The 17,392-nt window shown below is 37.2% G+C and overlaps 1 protein-coding gene across 23 annotated transcripts in view; it reads left to right on the forward strand.

The window, feature by feature from the left end:
• GCFC2 (GC-rich sequence DNA-binding factor 2) overlaps positions 1 to 17,392 on the forward strand; it is a 57,910-nt gene that overhangs the window by 12,696 nt on the left and 27,822 nt on the right. For 8 of the 23 annotated variants that reach the window (XR_004971765.1, XR_004971766.1, XR_004971767.1 and 5 more), the window contains exons 6-14: positions 1,969 to 2,155; positions 3,627 to 3,750; positions 4,705 to 4,786; positions 5,324 to 5,436; positions 6,181 to 6,380; positions 8,051 to 8,201; positions 8,854 to 8,975; positions 9,733 to 9,809; positions 11,190 to 11,256. Coding sequence is in view for 13 of the 23 variants with exons in the window: in XM_036333997.1 (XP_036189890.1) it covers positions 1,969 to 2,155; positions 3,627 to 3,750; positions 4,705 to 4,786; positions 5,324 to 5,436; positions 6,181 to 6,380; positions 8,051 to 8,201; positions 8,854 to 8,975; positions 9,733 to 9,809; positions 11,190 to 11,256 (1,123 nt within the window). In the remaining 10 variants the exon portion in view is untranslated. Of the gene's footprint in view, positions 1 to 1,968; positions 2,156 to 3,626; positions 3,751 to 4,704; positions 4,828 to 5,306; positions 5,437 to 6,180; positions 6,381 to 8,050; positions 8,202 to 8,853; positions 8,976 to 9,732; positions 9,810 to 11,189; positions 11,257 to 16,429; positions 16,577 to 17,392 lie in introns of those variants that run through there. The other 15 variants (XM_036333994.1, XM_036333996.1, XR_004971769.1 and 12 more) reach the window with 14 other exon arrangements.

Here is a 17,392-nt window from a genome sequence, read left to right on the forward strand (position 1 = left end):
ACCGGGAACGGGTAGGCCTAACACACGAACACTGGGAATGGGTCCTGCTCCTACAGGGGCCCTGGCCTGGGAGCTAACGTGCGAACACCAGGAATTTGTCCCGCGAAGCGCGGGCCCAGGGACCCCGATTCTCTGGGCAGGAGGCAGCACCAAGCACCAGTGACTTGACTGTGTTTCTCATCACCTGCACCTGGGATCTTTGATTCCCTGTGCATTCATACTAAGAGCCAGTGACTCCAATTCTTGGTGCATGGGCACACAGGGACCCTGATTCTTAATGCGAGGTCACGCGAAGCAACAGAGACTCTGATACTGGATTCTTGGGGAACTCTGACTCCTAGTGCATGCTAGGGAGCTCTGATTTTCAACACGCTCCAGGGGGGTCTCTGTTTCAGCATGGTGCAGGCAAGGTCTCTGATTCTAAGGACGCACATGAGGCCACATTGAGCACTGGCAACACTGACTCTGAGCAAGCCTGGTTCCCACCAACCCACAACAACCACACATCTTAGTGTCAGAGCTCTTCAGTGACACTAGGGTGGTGTGAGGCTCCCACTGCACACGGCCCAGGCCCACGCAACTCAACGTTTGAACCATTGGGAGATAATCAGAATGAAGAGACGACACAACACCCAGAGGAAAGAAAATGAGGAGTCGCCAAGAAAGGAAATTAATGAAATTGAAGCATGCAACATGACAGAAAAAGAATTCAGAATAATGGTTGTACAATTCATTCACCAGATGGATGAGCAAATCAACAACCTATGCAAGAATCAGGAAGAAATGAAAAGTGATATAGCTACAATCAAAAACACCATGGAAGGTTTCAACAGCAGAGTAGAAGAAGCAGAGGACCAAATTAGTGAGTTAGAAGATAAGGTAGAGAAACAAGCTCAATCTGAACAGCAACTGGAGAAAAAAATTAAAAAGCAGGAGGAGAGCCTAAGGGAGCTTTGGGACAACATGAAATGAAGTAGCATATGCATAATAGGGCTGCCAGAAGGACAAGAAGAGCAGCAAGGATTAGAAAATCTATTTGAAGAAATAATGACAGAAAACTTCCCAGATATGGGGAAGAAAAAGTTACACAAGTACAGAGAGTTTCAAGCAAGATGAACCCCAAAAGACCCACACCAAGACACGTCATAATAATGATGGCAAATGTACAAGACAGAGAATCTTAAAAACTGCAAGAGACAGAGAGTCACCTACAAAGGGGGTCATAGTTGTTCAGTTAAATGGTTTGACATAGGAAACATTTTATAGCATTTTATAGTGAAATAAATATATGGAAATCTTCATTTGTAGCAGTTTTTAAATATTATGTTATCTCTGTATTCTAGCCCATGGCTATTTTTGTAAATAAAAGTTTTATTGGAACTTATGCTTGTACATTTATGTGTTGTCTGGCTGATTTCATGCTATAACACAGAATTGAGTACATAGTTGCAACACAACCATCTAGCCTCCAAAGCTCAAAATATTTACTATGCGGACTTCATAGAAAAAATTCTCCAACCTTAGTTCTACATCAGTGCTTTTCGCTAGTGATGTTAAATAATGAGGTTGCCTTAATTCAAATTATTTTTGTAACAACTTAACTATCATTTATTGTTTTCTTTCAATACTCTTTTAGTTGGAAGAACTAGAATTACAACTATTTCATGTGGTATTGCATATAACTCAGGATTTTATGCAAAAGGAAAGGACTGAAAATACCCTGTTATTAGCTTAAGCACCTAAAAACCTAAGTGTCCTTTCCCACCTTTCCCTTCGAGTCCGCTTTCTTTGTGATGCTCTCCTCTGCTCAGCAAGTCTCATAAGCCCAGGTTTATGTGCTTGTCAGTTTCCTTGCTGGTCTCTGTAAGGTAGCTTTGAAAAACTTTCATCAGACTGATACTTACTATAGTAGAAATGAAAGTATGAAAAATAAGTCAGTTTTTATTTGTCTTTATTATATTTCTATAGATTAACATTACTACAGGATACTCACCGCTCACATCAGAGGGAATATGAAAAATATGTTGAAGATGTCAAGAGCTCAAAGAATGCCATCCAGAACCTAGAAAATTCATCAAATCAAGCTCTAAATTTTAAATTCTATAAAAGCATGAAAATATATGTGGACAATTTAATTGACTGTCTTAATGAAAAGGTACATAGCTATAGATATTGATATCATCTATTTTTTATAGAGAAATTCTCATATCATGTGATTTACAAAAAGCCTAAATTCCACAACTAAATACTTACCTCTAGTATTTTTCCTTATACATTTTTATATACTATGATATTAAGCATTCACTTAATGTTGGATAGCTAGGAAAGTATAAAGTTTTGTATATAAATGTTTGCGTTAAACTTTCATCTGTTTAAGAAAAATTCCTAAAAAGTGAATTATTAAGTCACAGGGTCTAAATATTTCTAAGGCTTATGAAACATTGCTAAACTATCCTCAAGAAAGATTGTATGTTTTATTTTTAGTTTACTACATTAAAAAAGGTTATTTTTATATATTTACTTTTATCTCAGACAGACCCTTTGTTTTACTAACACATGTAGTTTTTCTTCTTTTGAATTATTTTTCCCCTTTGCCCGATTATCTTTGGTTCAATTGGGGATTTTTTCCCCCTTTTTTTCTTGTTTTATTTTTTTTTCCCCCCCAGCTTTTTATTGCTTTAAATTTTTAATTCTTTATCCTACTTGATGTAGATAAACTTTCTAGTTTGTTTTGTCTTCTGGTTTTGTTTTTGCATTGGTTTTCCAGCATCCACTTTTTTGAAATACTGTGTTAATCAGATTCATGAATCATTTTTTTCCTTTATAGTTTCTGTTTTTTTATATACACTCTAAGTCCATATATTAAGATCTTGAGTTCCTTTTTTTTAACCATTTTAGAAATACAGTACACTCTACTTTCTGCATTTTTTATTTACTATTATTTTAAGTTGACCACCTTTTAATATCACTTGGTAGTTACTTCCTGAAGTATTTATTACAATGTAGTTTTCGTCATTCATCCTTAAAAAATCACACCGTTAAAGTCTTACTGGTCTACACATTGATGTGCCCATAGCAACTGTGAAACATCATTGGAGTAGAGGAAATTACCTCAGAAATATAAGAATGCCAGTTTCAATTAATCACTCATTTCTGCCTCACAGCTTTTTTACCTGTCTAGTCAGTCTCTTCCATTCTCCACTTTTTATAATTTTACCAGTTTCCTCAAGTCCCCCCCATACCACAAACAGGCTGTTCCCTCAGCCTGTAAAAATGGCTACACCCAACAACCCATCATTTTCTCCTCTTCTATCTCAAACAAATAAAATTCTTCTTATCTATCCACTCTTATCTATGTTCCTGACTTCAGCCCATTTGGTTTCATTATTTATGATATTTATAGCTCTGCTAGTACAGTAAGGTGATTTTCTGGTTTTATTAATATTGACAATATTGGCAGCTAGGTCTGTTCCTCACAGCATTCTTTTTTTTTAGCTGAGAGGTGATAGATAGTATGCAAATGTTTGTATGAGAATTGAGCATATATACATGCTAATACATAAATAATTACATTTTATTATTTATTATTGATGATCCACAAAATGTTACTTATATATGTATTGCAGATTATCAACATCCAAGAAATAGAATCATCCATGCATGCACTCCTTTTAAAACAAGCCATGACCTTTATGAAACGCAGGCAAGATGAATTAAAACATGAATCAACGTATTTACAACAGTTATCACGTTAGTGTTTTACATCTTCAATATAATTCATTATTCATTATGCCAAATTATTAGCTAGAGAATAAAAATATTCCTGTATTTAAAAATAATGTTTTTAAGTATTTTTCCATGAATCTTTAACTGACTCCATTCTAAAAATCCCAAAACATTTACAGCTAGGGTTTTAAAAGGTCTTAAGTCTTAAGACTAAAAAATAAAAAATATAACTTCCAATTACTTCATATTGAGACAAAATATGTATATGGCCATTTAATGACTATTTTGATATGAGTTGACATAAATTCATAGACTTTGTCAGAAATTTAACTTTATAAAATTTCCATGACCCTTCCACAGATTGGTTATGGAAGTTAAAGAAATTCTGGTTGATTTCAGTATAGACTTACCTATAAAATCTCATTAAGATTGGGATGCTTTTAGTTCTCACACTGGTTTTGTATTTTCTAAGTTGTCTCCCTTTGATTAAGGTGCTCAAGGACAGTGAAAGTAATGGGACTATCAAGTAGGTGATAATAGCAAAAGCAAAATGACTTTCAAACAGGACATTGAGTTGGTCATGCATTATGGTATATGCCAAAATAGGAAATAATATGAATAACATATTGGTAATGCAAATGTATCTAGCACTTAGCTACATGGACCACAAAAAACTGGTGAAAACTATTAAAACAGGATCTGAGACAAAGAAATTAGAGGAATTTTGTTACTGTCCTCAATATATATTTTCTTAAGTTCACAAACTCAATGCCTATTAATATTGTGATAGGGAATTAACATTGCACTTTCATTGCATGATGTAATATAGAATTTAAGCATATGTGTTTAGATAGATAGATAGATAGATAGATAGATAGATAGATAGATAGATAGATAGATGTAAATATATATATACATACACACCCAAGATATTACTTTTGTTTTCAAAGTATTTCACTTTATTTCTTTTGAAAATAGGCAAAGCTGAGACATCAACAAATGGAAGCTTGGCTATAGATGAAAAAACTCAATGGATTTTAGAAGAAATTGAATCTCGAAGGTAGCTATATAAAGTGAAGACTTAAAAGCACCATTGAGCAAGTATTTTTCACTATTTAAATATAATGAACTACATGGTATAATTAACCATAACCTAACAAATTAATTTGTGAGAATGATGTAAAACCAAAATATAGCTTAGCAGTCTTAATTAAATATAATTTAAACCCTCAGTCCCAGGGTTTAAGTACACACTGGTGTATTTGGATCAGTCAGAAGGAATAAGTAAAATGGCATTTATGAGGCTGGAAATTGCTGCTAAGTAGAAGCCAGTCCTGATTGTATTGTTACCCATTCTTCAAAGTCTGTAGCCTATGGGAATATCCTAAATGGGAAGATAAGAAAAAAGAGGGAGACAACCAATTCAAAATAATGAAGCTTAAATGTCAAAAACATTAACATAAAATTGTGTGCCAATATAATGCTGTATTTCTGAGCATTTTAAATGAATTATGACTTCTACTTTCTGTTTTAAAGCATTTACTTTCAGCAGGAGCTATTTGTTTTTCATTGATTTTCAGTTTATTGAAAAATACAGGGCACAAAGAAGACAAGCAAGGGCACTTTCTGGGAATTGTGATCATCAGGAAGGGACATCTAGTGATGATGAACTATCTTCAGCAGACATGGCTGACTTCCAAAAAAGTCAAGGTCAGCCACCAACTTTTTAATGTATCTTTATTCGAAGTGGGAATTACTTCGTATTGATTGCTCTTAAATGCATAAATTGTATAAAATAGGAAATTTTAGGGGGGAAAAAGTGTTCTTGGAGACTTTTCCTACCTTTGAAAAACTGGGATAAAATGGAGGAGCATTATGAGTATCACTGCATGTTTATAGTTTTTTTCCCTCAGCCTTCCTCATTTCCTGTTATAAAGGAACCATGAACATTATGGGTTTCATTGCTCACCACGTACTTTCTGTAGTATTATCACTTGTAATTTAAAATAACTGAATATAGTAAAGCCATTTTACCATTATGAGAAGGTAAAAAATGTATAGTTGAAAGAGTTGTGGGCTTTGCAGTCAATGAGATGGCTTTGAAGAGGGCCTCCATTCAAGTGTGATCTTGTACAGATTCCTTGACTTCCCTAAATCTGATGGTGTTTGCTTGCTTGTTTATTGTCTGTAATAGGCTAGTAACACCTAACTTTTAGGAAAGATAGTTATGATGAAATGAGATCATGTATTTGTAATGTTTTGTCATATAGAAGGGGTTCGATAAATGGTAGATTTTGTTAGTATTGGTATTACTAAAGTGATTTTTTTAATAAAAACTAGTTTATATGTCAATATCAAAGGAAAGTTTTCAACTCAGTTGATTTTGTAGTTATATATGATTGCTTTATAGGAAGCTCGGTTAAAATGCGTAACAAAGACTCATTTTGTTCACAGATGACATTTTACAGGATCATAAGAAGATCTTTGAAGATGTGCATGATGATTTTTGTAATATCCAGAATATTTTGTTAAAATTTCAACAATGGCGAGAAAAGTTTCCTGATTCTTACTATGAAGCTTTCATTGGTTTATGCATACCAAAGCTTTTAAATCCCCTAATACGAGTTCAGTTGATTGATTGGAATCCTCTTAAGGTATTTAAGCTTAACATGTGAAAAATCCTGATCACATTAGTTACTTAAATTCCCTTGTTATTAGGTTAGCTATAAAATACCTCACCTTTAGAGTTGGAGTTGATAGTTGGTGATTTGGAGTAATAGTCTACATCTACCTTTTCTTGGTTTACACTTTATTTTTGAGGCTGAGTGACACTAAACACCAGTAAAGGAAACATTTTTTTTTTTAAAGCTGCTGCTTTGGTAAGTTTAAGGTCACTCAAAAAATAAAGGTAGTTTTAGGCCTTAAGAATTTTACAGTCTTGGGAAATCGACATGTACCAGTTCTGAAGTTGGAGATGACATCTTGGGAATAGTTAGTTAGTGAAGCTAGTGCATTGAGGAGGAGGAGGGATTTTAATGGGGATTTGAAAGGTATACAGGACTTAAACGGGAGGGGAAAGAGGAAAAGGTATTTTGTAAAGGTGCATAGGGAGAAATAGAGTTCAGGAGGTAGACCCTGCACAGTGTTCAGGTCCTAAATTAAGATGTATGAACTTGCTTTGGTAAATAATGGGAGGAGTGACATGATGAAAGTAATGGTTTGGGAAATCCTAGCAGTAGGCTAACTTAGAGGGAAGGAAGATAAAAGGTGGGGGTATATATTGGAAGGATTTGCTGTAGCTCAAGTCCAAGGTGATGAATTTCTTACGTAGGGTGGTAGTAATGAAAAGAGAAAAAAGAGTTGATTACAAGAGGTGTTATAAAGCAAGAATCTGTAAAATGCTAAGTATAAACCTAACACCCCACATCCATATATACCCCAACATTTGGATTCTGGGTTGTTAGAACAATGGTAGTTTCATTAATAGAAATGGGGACTTTTCAGAAAGGGAACAGTTTTTGAAGGAAGTTTCACTTTATAGAGAATGAAATAATAACAGGACATCTGTCTAGATATGCCTGATAAGGAAACAGAAATGAGATCATGAAATTCTAGGAAGAGAGGGGAGCTGAAGGTGAAGATTTAACAAAGAGAAGAATGGCGTCATGTCCTTTTATCTTTCTCTGCCCTAGTCATGCATGGCTGTTGGCTCTGTATTAGGTTCAAGGCCATACAGTCTTCATAGTATAGGAACCAAGCTTCTCTCAAAGTGGTAGGTAGTTGATGGCACAGCAGCCTAGTTGTTAACCACTCAAGCTGAATGGAGTACTCTGTTAGGTCCAGCAGAGATCCATTAATTCGTTCATTCAACAAATAACTGGCCATTTGTTATTTGCCTAGTAAGCTAAATCACAGGCAAAATACACATTTGTTCTTATGAGACTTGAGGGAGCCAGAAATGAATTTTGCACAAGGTAAATAAATTTGTATAAATAAATAAGAATAGCACTTATTGAGTTATCTTCTTAAAAATGTGTATTTTGCTCCTGACAGTGCTTGCAGTATAGTCAGCTTTTAACATACAGCGGGCATTTTGGGATTTGTCATAAAAATGTATGAAACGCATGCATATTGCATAGACATCCTGTCTTACTCTTGTCATCCTGCCTAGCTTTGGTGTTCTAGTACTGTATATATGGAGTTAAAATATGGAATTATTTGCTTTTGATCCTTAGAAAGCTCCAGTAGTTACTGAAAAAGTTAGCCATTTAAAAATAAGCTAATGCATAAGAATTTATTTATAACTGATAATTTTATTTATAAGTTTGATTCCATAGGTTTAAAACAGATGCCATGGTTCACATCTATAGAAAAATTTATAGATAATAGTATGGAAGATTCAAAGAAGGAAGATAGTTCTGATAAGAAAATCTTGTCTTCTGTCATCAACAAAACAATTATTCCACGACTTATAGGTACTGATTAAATTGTTTTGGGGCAAAATATAAGATCATTATTTTCTGTTACAGTTACAATTTTTTTTCTTAGAAGTTTTTTAATACAAGAAAATGTAATAAGCAGTAAAAATCAACAGGTGTCATAATTTAAGCTGGTTAAAAAATGCTTGTTGGTGCAGTTAATTTGCTATCAAACTGTTGATAATCTTTAGCCTTTAGCATTTGTGATATTAGTATTGCTTTTATAACTCCTAGGTCATTAATTAGTGGCACATTTCTATCCCTACTACCTGTATTATTTTCTCTTCCCTAACTTGTCCCCTTAAGTTTCTCCTCAGTACTGCCCTGGCCAGTGTAGCTCAGGGTTCACTTGAGTTTCATGGTGATGAATTTAAAGTGTTGTTTTTTCCAGCCACTTTTTAGTTGCATGATTGCAAGAACAGACTCAGTGACAAGGTGGATTTAACAAGGGGTGGTTTAGCCAGAGAAATTCAGCAAAACCCAAAAGGACAAGGAAATTGAGGATGCATGCAAATATGTAATGGTAATGATTGGTGTGGATTTTAAACCACAAAAGGCAGCAATCTTTGCTAAAAAGCTTCAGTTGTTTATATATAACAAGCAAAGCAATTGAGTAAATAATTGTGCACCACTGAAATTTTTGTTTCAGACTTTGTAGAATTCATATGGGATCCTTTGTCAACCTCACAGACAACAAGTTTAATAGCTCACTGCAGGATGATTCTTGAAGAACATTCCACTTGTGAGAATGAAGTTAGTAAAGGCAAACAGGTAATAATTTCTAGAGTTATAAATTTCTTAATTTATTTATAAATCAATATAATTTATTATAAGTCTTTGTTTACAGAAGAAGCACAAGAAGTAATTATCAGAAAACAATTTGGGGGGAAATATACTTAGTTCTGATTTATAGAAACTAGGGCTCTGGCCAGTGTGGTTCAGTGGTTAAAGCCTCAGCCCACCAAAGGGCTGTGGGTTTGATTCCTAGTCCAGGGCACATACCTCAGTTGCAGGTTCAATCCTCCACCCAAGTTGGGGAGCATTTGTGAGGCAACAAACTTATGTATGTGTGTCTCTCTCCCCATTCCTCCTTCCTTCCTTTCACTCTGTCTGAAAATCAAGGGAAAAAGTATCCTCAGGTAAGGATTTAAAAAGACAACAACTGCATTTTAATGAGGGTGTAAGTAAATAGGTTTTCTCATACAGAGCCAGTGGGACTATAAATGGGATACCACTACTACTTCCTAAATACATGGGCAAGAACTTTCATAGCAACGTTATTCATAATAGCCCCAAACTGGAAACCATCTAAATGTCCTATCAGTAGCATTCATGCAACAGAACACTGTACGGCAGTGAAAATGTACCAACTACAGTGACATGCAATAACATGGATGAACGAAGTTCTCTGGTACCCAGTTGATATTTTAACACCTAATTCGGTGTGTGTACAAAATAAATTACTTCTTTTGGTAAATATATTTCAACCCATGACTATCACTGATGCTTTTAAATTTTCAAATAATAGGACTTACTTAAATCCATTGTTTCAAGAATGAAGAAAGCAATAGAAGATGATGTTTACATTCCTCTGTATCCAAAAAGGTAAGAGCTATTAATGTCTAGATTGTATAAAATAATCATGTAATACAGATTTAAGAATGCAATACAAAAGAAACTATACTAAGTATTTTCAAAGTATACATTCCCTATTTAGACACAAATTAAGATTTCAATATTTCTCAGTTACTTTCTATATACCATGTCCAAAGCTTGACACTTGGAGATAGGGTGGTTTGTTTTTAATGTTATTCTTAAGAACATGATAGGTGGCATAGCAGAGTAATGAAAAGCCCAGATTCACCATTTATAATAATAAAAGGGTAATATGCTAATTAGACCGGACAGGGCTCGAGGGAAGCCCAGGTCCCGGGTGCCTGCGGGCAGCCGGAGGGAAGCCAGCTGGGTCCCAAGTGCTAGAGGGAAGCCGGTGCTGGCAGCCCGGGGAAGGAAGGCCTACTCTTTCACAAATTTTGTGCATCGGGCTTCTAGTTACTAGATAATGACCTTGGGCCTTTCTCTGTCCTCAAATGTAAAATGGGACATTAAATTAATGCCCACATTAAAGGACAGTGTGAAGATGAAGAGTGCGCCAAACAATGCCTGGCACAGAGAAAGCACAGCAGAAGGCCTGGAACATCACTGTGGGGCCAGAAACTGCATCTGTGAATTCTGTATTTACTTAAATTATGAAAGTATTATTTGATGCATGTTTATACATTTGCTAAGAAGACATCAGTTATAGTTATGGATCATGATCTGAAGCTACTCAGCAAGTACTCACAGGATTGAAGAGTTAAATGTTATATTTAAAATAAAAAGTCTTAGTCCATCCCACTCCTGACCTCCATCCACCCAATTTTTGACCTTTCTCCACTGTGTACATGAATGCATGCAATAATAATAATCAGTAATTTTTTTACCTTTCCAGTTTCTTTATGCAGTTAGAATTAAATACTTATATATTGTAATCTTATTTCCTCGCCCTTTCTAGAGCAAAGAAAGTATATTGTAAATAGTTGTACACTGGTTTTTTGACTTAGTACATCTTTGAAATCTTCATCTAAGTAGTTTGTCATCATATATATCATCATAAAAGTAGTTTCCTCATTTCTTTTTTAAGCTGCATTAAATATGCTATCATGTAGGTGTACTGTAACTGATGGGCATATAACTGGCAAATTATTACCAACAGTGTTGTGAATAATGTTATAGATATTCTGTACATGTGTAAGTATATCTACAGAAGCCATTCTCAAAAATAGGTTTGTTAGGTCAAAGTGTGCATGCATTTGTAATTTTTATATTATATTCCATTAAAGTTTAGTGTGATTGGTTAAAAAATAACACTCAGTTTTTTAAACTCTGTTTCTGAAAGATTAACAGTTCTTTGTATTTTCTCCTTTGTCTTTCATTTCACATTAGTGCTGTAGAAAACAAAACATCACCACATTCAAAGTTCCAAGAAAGACAATTCTGGTCAGCTCTAAAGGTAAGCAGAGAATTGCAAAAATAAAAAAGAATTTTCTTTTATCTCCAGTTTACTATATATTCCACTAGTAGCCCACTGCACGAAATTTGTGCACATTGAAAGGGAATTAATTAGAGGAACGTAATTTGGACTCACTGTCTAATATCAATAATATGTAAGCGTGAGGCAGTCCACGTTTCTGAAATTCAATGACATGAATTTTAGCTATTACTTTGCCAAATAAATGGAATTTACAGATATCATTTAAAAGAGCATTCAGCTTAATATTAAAAACTGGCTACCAAGTCAGGTCTGTTTTCAACTTTTTGTCAGCATTGTAAATTGTTTGCAGTATCTGCCCATTTGGGATTGCATGTCATGGTTACAAATAAATCGGGCTTGCCATACTTCGTTACAATTGCCATAGCATCCTGATATTGCTGCTGCATGTTTCTGGGACTACCCTCAGAAGATGATGGAAGTATTATCATTTTACCAATCGGCACATTGTCATTTTCAGATCTAGATTTGAGATAATCCATCAATCCACTATATTTTTCAACTCTCAACTTAGATTGGTTTGCTTTGATAAAATTTATCTGATTGGCCTCCATTTTTTAATATGAATCCATGATAAACTGTTGAGTTAATTTTCCTGCATTTAAAATAGGATTGAATGTGTCCCGCACAGAGAGCTCAAATCCATAATACTGCATTTGTGTGACTCGTGTCCTTACATTTTGTCTAGTATTATCGTTGATTACACTGTTGTCTCTGAGTCTTAATGCAATATCTGTTCCCCAGCCTTTTTCACCATGTGGGAAAAGAATAGGATATGTCATTGCATCTAATGTAGGAAACAGGATATTGATTTGTTTCATTTTAGTGGCATTTGGATTATTGGGATCTGGTTTACAATGAATGAGCAAGTCCCTTTCAAAAGGAGGTTCTCCATCTTGGTTTCTGAATATGACAGCAACCTCGGTTACACGGAGAGAATTATATCTACCTGGGTCACTGTTACGATCGTATTTAATCGCCATTGTTACTTCTGTGGGAGCAATACCTTTTGCTGCTTCAGATTGGGCTTTTCTACCTGATGTAGCATCTTGTACGATTTTGTTAATTCATTTATGTCATGCATGAGGTTGTTGATGTTGATCAGGAGTCTTTCTGAGAAGCCCTGGTTTTCTGGTATTGCTAATCTTTTACTTGTAGCTTCAGCTGTATCCAAAATAAAGAGTTGAGCAAACTTCTGAGAAACACCATCCGAAGGATGTAAAGTTCTAGTACAGTGATAAACTTGTCTGTGTATTCTAAAACAGTATGGCCCATATCCTGATGGTGATGCAATATTTGCACCCATGGAAGCAAAAGAACTATTTATGGAACAAATATTTTCCATGAAATTTTTACTGTCAGAATCTTCATTTGTCATTAATCTTTTTAAATATGTTGGGTAATCTGGAAAATGTATATCATTTGGACAGACTTTCCCTTTGCTATAACATCGAGTAAATTTCCCATCGGATGGTTTTTCATCAGAGAAATTTAGTGATAGGCAAAATTCACATCAGTCATTCCACCACAACTATGTTCGAGAATTGCATCCTCATATACTCCATTTTCACTGAGAAGGCAGTTCCTACTGATATTGGTAGTACTTGTTAATGACTATTTTCTAGATATATTCTGTCATCGCCACCGCTTTCTTTCAACTTCAAAGGCACATTGGTCTTTAGACATTTTCTGTCAATAATGCCGGTGTTTTTTGGCATCAGAGTGACGTTTTTACAGTAGCTGATGTTCAGATACATCCTGTCGCAGGCGCTGCCTTCTTTCAAGATCAGATGCACGCCGCTCTGCAGACATATTCTGTCGATAACACCAGCATCTTTCGGCTGCAGAGCCACGTTGTATCAACAGTTGTTCTTTAGACGTAGTCCCACCTCTCTACTGTCACAGTCTGAGATGCAGGTGAATGAGAGTCCTGGCTATCAGGCTGCTGAGAGCTGTCTGACCAAAGGCTGATTCTGGCTGATTCTGTGGTGGTGGGACTTCCTCCTCCCTGCTGTTAGTTTCCACAGCTGTGATGAGGAAGGTGGGGTGACAGAGGGAGCCGTGCCCTCCAAGCTGCCCTCTCTCTCGCTCTGCTCTATGTCCAGTGGTCTCCTGCTCTGCCAAGCCCTCCAAACCTCCACGCTCTCTGCCAGCAAGGTCCCAGGAGCCCGCAGGCATGGCTAGGTGCAGGCGGCCTCGCCTCCCAGACCGGTGAAGGTCCTGGGAGCCTGCAGATGGGGCTACGGCCTCACCTCCCAGGCCTGCGAAGGTCCTGGGAGTCCACGGCCACGGCCACCCTTGCCTCCTGGGGTGCCTGACAACTGCGTATGCAAATTAACCGCCATCTTTGTCAGGTTAATTTGCATAGTCACTCTGATTGGCTTGTGGGCGTGGCTTGAGTGTAACAAAGGGGTGGCTAATTTGCATGTTCCTCTTTTATTATATAGGACTAGAGTCCCGGTGCACAAAAATTTGTGCACTCAGGGGGAAAGGGGGGGTCCGTCAGCCCGGCCTGTGCCCTCTCGCAGTCTGGGACCCCTCAGCGGATGACCACCTGCTGGCTTAGGCCCACTACCCGGGGAATTGGGCCTAAGATAGCAATCAGACATCCCTCTGGCAGCCTGGCAGCCCTCGGGGGATGTCCACTTGCCAGCAGGGAGCAGGCCTAAACTGCAGTCGGACATCCTTAGCGCTGCTGAAGAGGCAGGAGAGGCTCCCACCACCACCGCTGTACTGGCAGCCATCAGCCTGGCTTGTGGCTGAACAGAGCTCCTCCCATGTGAGAGCGCCCTGACCACCAGAGGGCAGCTCCTGCATTGAGCGTCTGCCCCCTGGTGGTCAGTGTGTCATAGTGACCAGTCATTCCCAGTCTTTCTGCTGTTAGGGTCAGTTTGCATATTACCCTTTTACTATATAGGATAGAGGCCTGGTGAATGGGTGGGGGCCGGCTGGTTTGCCCTGAAGGGTGTCCCGGATCAGGGTGGGGGTCCCCACTGGGGTGCCTGGCCAGTCAGGGTGAGGGGCTGAGGGCTGTTTTCAGGCTGGCTGGTGACTGAAGCTCCCAACCTCTCCTTTTTTTTTTTTTTTATTCTGGGATTTATTTACCTTCTATGGCTGTCATTGGAACTGAGAGCCGGCTTTAGCTCTGAGGCTCGGCTCCAGCTCTGAGACCTCGGCTGCTGAAAGCAGGTTTCTGGGGTTTGTTTAGCTTCTATAATTGCAACATTATTTCTTAGCGCACAGCTCAGAGGCCGGCAGTGGCAGGCGGGGAACCTTGGCTTCCTCCATCACTGGAGCAAGCAAGCCTCCTGTTCGCTTCAGCTGTCTGGCTGCTGGCCGCCATCTTGTTTGGCAGTTAATTTGCATATCGCCCTGATTAGCCAATGGGAAGCGTGTCAGAGGTACGGTTAATTACCTGTTTGTCTATTATTAGATAGGATTACTATGTCAATGAACTTCTATAGAGGACTAGACTATCCTTGCCACATAGTCCCTGTTGAACTATTCAGCTTTGGTGCTGTAGTGTAAAAACAGTCACAGACAATTCATAAACAAATGAGCATGGCTGTTTCAATAAAACCTCACTATGGACACTGAAATTTAAATATCATATAATTTTCACGTCACAAAATTTTCTTCTACTTTTTTCAATCACTTAAAAATATAAAAACCATTCTTAGTTCACCAGCTCTGCAAAAACAGACAGTAAGTTGGATTTAACCCACAAACCATAGTTGGCTAACTGCTGGTCTAAAAGGTAAAAGAAGAATTCAATGCTAATCAGTGGCAACGGGGATGATAAAGAGAAGATGGGTTCAAAAGATATGTAGGCTGAACCACTGTAAGGACTTTGATGACTGATTAGTAACATGTGAAGGATGTAGAGTGCTAGCCAAGGTTCTGACGTTAGCAGCCTGGTAATTTATGACATTCTTTGGGGACATTGGAGGGGATATAGGAAGAACAGGTTTGGGAGGAAAGATAAGATCTGTTTTAGACATAGTAAACTGAAGATTCCTGATAGAAGGTCTAAGAGGCAATTGGATATGTGAGTCTGAATTATAAGGGACAAATCTGAGCTAGAGATTTGGGGATCAACCACATGTGGTATTTGGAGCCATAGTCATGAATACAATCTTTGGAGAGATTAGATGAAGCATGAAAAGAAGGCCAAGGACAGGCCTTGGGAAACACTGACACAACAGGTGGGCAGAGAAAATGGAGTCTCAAAGAAGCCTTAGAATGAACTATGAAACTTAGAATGGTCACAAGAGAGTTCTGGCATCAGGGAAACTAAGCAAGGGGTTATTGAGAATTAAGACAGTGTTAAAATGCCACTGAAAAGAATTAGGAGAAAGCCTGAAAATGTTTATCAGAGTTTACTATTAGGAGATCATAGGTGAGCTCAGCAAAAATAGTTTCAGTAGGGTGAATTCATGTTTGTCATGTGGTTGAGGCGGGAAAAAGGCTTTCCAGGAAGAGGGAGCAGTATCACAAGGACAATGTATAAAAAAGCATTGCATATTAGTACAATTTCATGTAGATTAGCACTTAGAAGTAATAAATACAGTACTGGAAAGAAAGTTGAAAGCACTAAAATTCACAAATAGTTCTGGATTTAGAGGAGGGAAAGGCAACCCATATTAATTGTATTAGAATTTCTTTTGAGTATTTTATCCAAGTTATCTCCAAACTTACAGGTTATTATTAATCTTATATATACACACAATGAGGCTCTCGGGTTTGATTGATTTCTGAAGGTCCACATTGGTAGCAGCGGCACTGGCTTAAATGGCAGTCCTTTGAATCCTGGGGCCCTGTGGTCTTGCATATAGTGGCTCCAGACTCTGGGAGAGTATGGATTTATAAAGGCTCCCAGCAAATTTATTTGAGATGGATTTTGGATGGTTGTCCTAAAAAATGAAAATAGGATGAGCAATTATGTGGAGGTTGGAATGTATATGTATCAGGCATTTATTTAGACATACTTTTTATTCTAAAATTGACAGTTCTAATTAACTATTTGTAGTGAAAGATTAAAAGAGTTTGACCAACTTATTATGTTTGTTGGAGACTAGTCTAGTTTTCCTTTGGAGATAAGGTACATAGTCACTTGACATGTTATTTTTTGTAGCTCTTCCGTAATATTCTTTTTTGGAATGGACTCCTCCCAGATGATACCTTGAAAGAGCTAGGCCTGGGGAAGCTACTAAATCGTTACCTTATTATAGTTCTTCTTAATGCCGTGCCTGGTCCAGATATCGTTAAAAAGTGCAACCAGGTGAGTTACATATGATTCTAACTTTATTATCTTTTTTTAATTCAATTTTTTAATATCTATCTTGTTGCAAAATAATTAAAATTGTAATGTTCACATAATAATACACAAGTCTAACAGACTAGAAATCCAGAGAGACTCCTCAGTATTTAAAAATTAGTATATTGGTTAATTGTTTACAAAAAGAATGTTGGATCCTTATCTCTCACTAAATACCTACATAAATTTCAAGTGAAATAAAAAATTAAGTGTTAAAAATTAAATAAAATATTGTACTAAAAAGATAAATAACTGTGATGATAAGGGAGTCCTTCCTGAACATGAAAGCAAAAGAAATTATGGAAAAAAGTGATAGATTTGATAAAGATATAAAACTTCAGTGGCTCAAAAAAATATTAAAAAAGGTATCAAGATTTTTCACTGTTAAAACTGGAAGATGGGTTTATTGAGCCCATTATACTTATTCTTTCTCCTATTGTTTATGTTTGAAATTTTCTACAATAAAAAGTTAAAACAAAAGTGAATTGAAATACAGAAATAAAAGTTGTCAGGGGTGGGCAAAAGTAGCTTAATACTAACCTATAATAAAAGTGAAATATGCAACTTGACCAAATGGCCGAACAGTGGAACGACTGTCTGGACAACCACTATGACACCCACTGGCACCAGGCCAGCCAAGGCAGGTGTGATGCGATTGGTCGGGGGCCCAGCCATTGTCCCAGGATCGCCCCGCAGAGGGAGGCCCAGGCCACCAACTGGCTGGCTGCGGCGGGTGTGCGGGGTACAATTGATCGCCCCAAAGAGGGAGACCCAGGTCAC

The sequence above is a fragment of the Myotis myotis genome, unplaced genomic scaffold, assembly GCF_014108235.1.
Source record: "Myotis myotis isolate mMyoMyo1 unplaced genomic scaffold, mMyoMyo1.p scaffold_m19_p_14, whole genome shotgun sequence".
NCBI classification, from domain to species: Eukaryota; Metazoa; Chordata; class Mammalia; order Chiroptera; family Vespertilionidae; genus Myotis; species Myotis myotis.